Source organism: Austrofundulus limnaeus, unplaced genomic scaffold, assembly GCF_001266775.1.
Source record: "Austrofundulus limnaeus strain Quisiro unplaced genomic scaffold, Austrofundulus_limnaeus-1.0 Scaffold394, whole genome shotgun sequence".
Classification (NCBI taxonomy): Eukaryota; Metazoa; Chordata; class Actinopteri; order Cyprinodontiformes; family Rivulidae; genus Austrofundulus; species Austrofundulus limnaeus.
Genome location: NW_013952796.1, coordinates 242,817 through 246,730, shown reverse-complemented (window position 1 = coordinate 246,730; position 3,914 = coordinate 242,817). Strand labels below are relative to the sequence as shown.

The window sequence follows — 3,914 nt, the reverse complement described above, 5'->3', positions numbered from 1 at the left end:
TGAAGAAGTCTCTTGGAGGAGAGACGAAACGTTTCACTAAAGAAGAACCCATCCAGAGGACCTACTTATTTTTTATTTATTTTTTTTTCTACCTGGATTACTGAGATGCATCAGGACAAAACATTTTTACACTTCAGTCAAGTTTAATCAAGGCCACAAGTTTTTTTTATTTGTTCAGAATCTAAAAAATTTTGGGAATTTAATTTTGTGATGGTTTGTTGTAAAAACAAGTATTCAAACATTATCTTATAAAATCCTGAACAAAAGACACTGGAGCACTGACTGAGCCTGTGTTCAGTGGAGGAATTACATCACTGTTACTCATCTGCCAGCTGGGCGTTACGTCACCTCAGTGTTCTTTGGCTGTAAATACAGCTGCAGAGAAAGTCAAGAAAGGTTTGTTGTTTTGTTTTTGCTGAGCTTTCCAGGGACAAAAATATCCCAGGACTACCCACTGACCCATGTCAGGATAGAAGGTAGTCATTAAAGGGGATATATCCTGCAAAATACACCTTTTTTAGCTGTTAGATACATTTAGTTGTGTACTTGGAGTCTCTGGGAGTGCAGAAAAATTTTAATATCTCTGCGTAGATATTTTTATATTCTGTTYGGGGCCTATTTCTCAACTCRTTCAGTTTTGTCCGACATTTTCTAATCTATTCTGTCAAATTGTTTGTGACTGAACTTATAAATAAGGTCTGGACTTACCAACTACAATTTGGTGGTTTCTCCTCTGGTTCTGGGTCAGACTCTGGTTGGATGGACATGTCTTCCCTTGTTGATATCTTTTAATTCATTTGTATAAAATAATTTCTGCGCAGCTATATAGTCATAAAGGTCAGTGTATCTTTTGGTAATTGGATTTTCATTTTGGAAACGGGTATTAAAAAGCAAGAAATGAGTGATTATTTGATTTTTGTTTTAAAACGTAGAAATTAAAGTCAAAATGCAAAGCGTTTCTCATACTTTGTGTCAAAAACAGATGAATGAAATTTTTTAAGTGACTTGAGTTTCATGTTCTGTTTCAGATAGCAAAAAAGAAAATTACTTTAAAACAGAATTGATAAAAGCCTTGTTTGTTCATATTCCACAACAGGTCGTGCCAACTTTATCCCTAAAATAATCTGTTTCACCACCAGAAGGGACACTCAAAGTATCAAAGTTATTCAATAAACATCCCATTACAAGTAAAAAGCATTGATACTGACTTCGATATTGAATATTTGCCAAGTATTTATTTGGTATCAGATCGATATCAAAGTCATAGTATCGCCCACCCCTCACTGAAAGGAAAACTCAGAGGATGCGAAATGACAGAAAAAAGCACAGATTTTGTCAAAACTCAGGAGGGAAAAAAAACTTTTTTACTTACAGAACAACAATTGTACAACACACTCATAGAATGAAAGTTGTCATATTTTGCTTTTTATTGAGAGAAATGGAGGTGAAGTGGAGGCAGTAGACGACTTGTATTCAGTAAAAGAGATTTATTTGGCCAAAAGCCACATGAAGTATCTCTGCAAAGCCTTTGGTCACAGAGCGACAGTCATCATACAACTCATTTATGGACACTTCTCTGTGTTTCAGCCTGTTATTCACAGAAATTTGTGTTTTATTCTGCAAAGCTGCCAGGCGAGCGCCCCTTCTAGTGGGGGAATAGATAGTCGTAAAATAACAAACGAGCCTTTTTTCATTTCTGTTTTAAAGTTATTTTCTTTCTTTTTGCTATCTGAAACAGAAAATGAAACTCAAGTCATTTTAAAAAATTTGTTCATCCCTTTTTGACACTAAGAATGAGAAACGCTTTATATTTTAATTTTAATTTCAGTATTTTAAAACAAAAATCAAATAGCTACTTGTTTCTTGTTTTTTAACACCCGTTTCTAAAATGAAAATYCAATTAACAAAAGATACACTGACCCATAAACCCCTCTATCAAACTGGAACAAACCACTATGGAAGCTGGAGGGGGGCGGGGTCTTGAAGTGCCTCGTTTGGAGTTGATCTGAGACACACCCCAGAAAAGGGGCGGGGCTTGTTGAGTTACAATTTAGAGGAATTCAGACCAAAACGTTGCAGTTCCACTTTATATAGACCCCAACTGAAGGATTTAAATGTGAAAAAGRAAGATTTAAAAGCATTGAAGTTTTTCAGAATTAATCTGGGTTCAGATTATTTAAAGAAAGGAAAAAGAAGCGTTTCAGACCGGCTCATTATGTGGCTTTAGTTCATCCTAGGAGTGTTTTAAAATTGAATTTAGTTCTTTCCACTTGTTAGTCAAGTTTTCAAGAATCGCTTGGTCTAAAAAGTGTTTTATATTTTAAATATTTAGTTTGAATGTTTCTGAAACATTTTCTCCAATCGGTGCCTTTCCTCAGCAAATCATGAGAGATCGCTGGATTAACGGTGGAGATGATGGGGAGCTGGAGCCTTACCTGGAACCAGAGCTGGACATCAGAGACAACAGCAGGATTGGTACGTAAACACACACACGCACACACACACGCACACACACACACACACAGATGGCGGTGAGTGTTGACAGACATCTCTGTGCTCAGACCTGATGGCGCAGATGGGTTACTCCAGAGAGAAGATCAATGACTCCCTGTCGAAGATGAAGTACAACGACATCACCGCCACTTACCTGCTGCTTGGGCGCAGGGCTGCTGAGGTGAGAGCTTACCGAGGTAAACGCAGGTGAAACCCACAGACTCTGCAGAAACTAAGCGTGCGTGTGTGTGTGTGTGTGTGTGTGTGTGTGTGTGCGTGTGTGTGTGTGTCTCGTTCAGATGGAGGCGGGCGACTCCTCCTCACTTCTGAAGCCTCGTCCTTCCAGCAGCAGCAACAGCCAGTCTCCTGCTCACCTCCTCAACCAGCGAACCTCCTCTTCCTCCGGCTCCAAACAGAGGAGGTACAGCGATCAAGGTACGAGCCAGAACCAGAACCGCCTCTGTTAGCGGGACCACACCTGAACTAACTTCCTCCACTTCTCCTCAGTGTGTCCCGTTTCCTCCACGGCTCCTCCTCCCAGGAGGAACCAGGCTGCCGGAGATGGGGAGTCGAAGCACGAGGGCGGAGGTCAGAACAAGAAGTCCAGTCCCGTCGAGGCCGGCAGTCCGCTGCTCGGCAACGCCAACAATCCCAACAAGAGCGACATCCCCGAGCGCAGGAAGGCYTCGGCCACGCCCCCTGTGAGTACCTGCCAGGCAAACAGGAAGCGGCGTACAGGAGTGGGYGTGGCTTCCTGCAGCGAATCACATTCTGTCTCTGTGTTGCAGACGTCGTCATCCAGCATGACGAGGAGGAACACGTACGTGTGCAACGAGAGGAGCGCCACAGATCGAACGCCAGCGGTCCACAACGGCAAAGAGAACAGGTAGAGTCCACCCGCTGATCTGTGTCGCCCCCTTCGATCCACAGACGTGTAATTCACCTCCCCCTTCTCCGCTCAGCTCTTTGACCACACCCACCCAACGCTCTGTGGGCGGAGCCTCCACCCACAGTGTCAGCAGCGGAGCCACACCTCCTGACCGGCTTCGGTTTCCTCGCGGGACAGCGAGCCGTAGCACCTTCCATGGAGGACAGCTCAGAGAGAGACGCACCGCCACCTACAACGGGCCCCCCGCCTCCCCCAGCCTGTCRCATGATGCCACGCCTCTCACCCAATCACGGTCCAGAGGCTCCACAAACCTGTTCTCCAAATTCACCGCCAAACTGACACGAAGGTACGGAAGAGAGCTTTGTTCTTATTTCACTTCATATGGATGAAATATTTTCACTTGAATTAGAGCGAATGTCTCTGAATTAAGGCACAGTGTGTTTGTATCGACGCACAGTGTGTTTGTATCGATGCAGTGTGTTTGTATCGATGCAGTGTGTTTGTATCGATGCAGTGTGTTTGTATCGATGCA

General features: G+C 43.3%; 1 protein-coding gene across 1 annotated transcript in view; it reads left to right on the top strand.

Moving 5' to 3' along the window:
• LOC106528661 (MAP/microtubule affinity-regulating kinase 3) overlaps window positions 1-3,914 on the top strand; it is a gene marked incomplete at its 5' end in the record, with an annotated part of 10,755 nt that overhangs the window by 3,775 nt on the left and 3,066 nt on the right. The window contains 6 exon segments of the mRNA XM_014023885.1: window positions 2,379-2,475; window positions 2,562-2,674; window positions 2,793-2,928; window positions 3,001-3,194; window positions 3,282-3,379; window positions 3,456-3,728. Coding sequence (XP_013879339.1) covers window positions 2,379-2,475; window positions 2,562-2,674; window positions 2,793-2,928; window positions 3,001-3,194; window positions 3,282-3,379; window positions 3,456-3,728 — 911 coding nt within the window.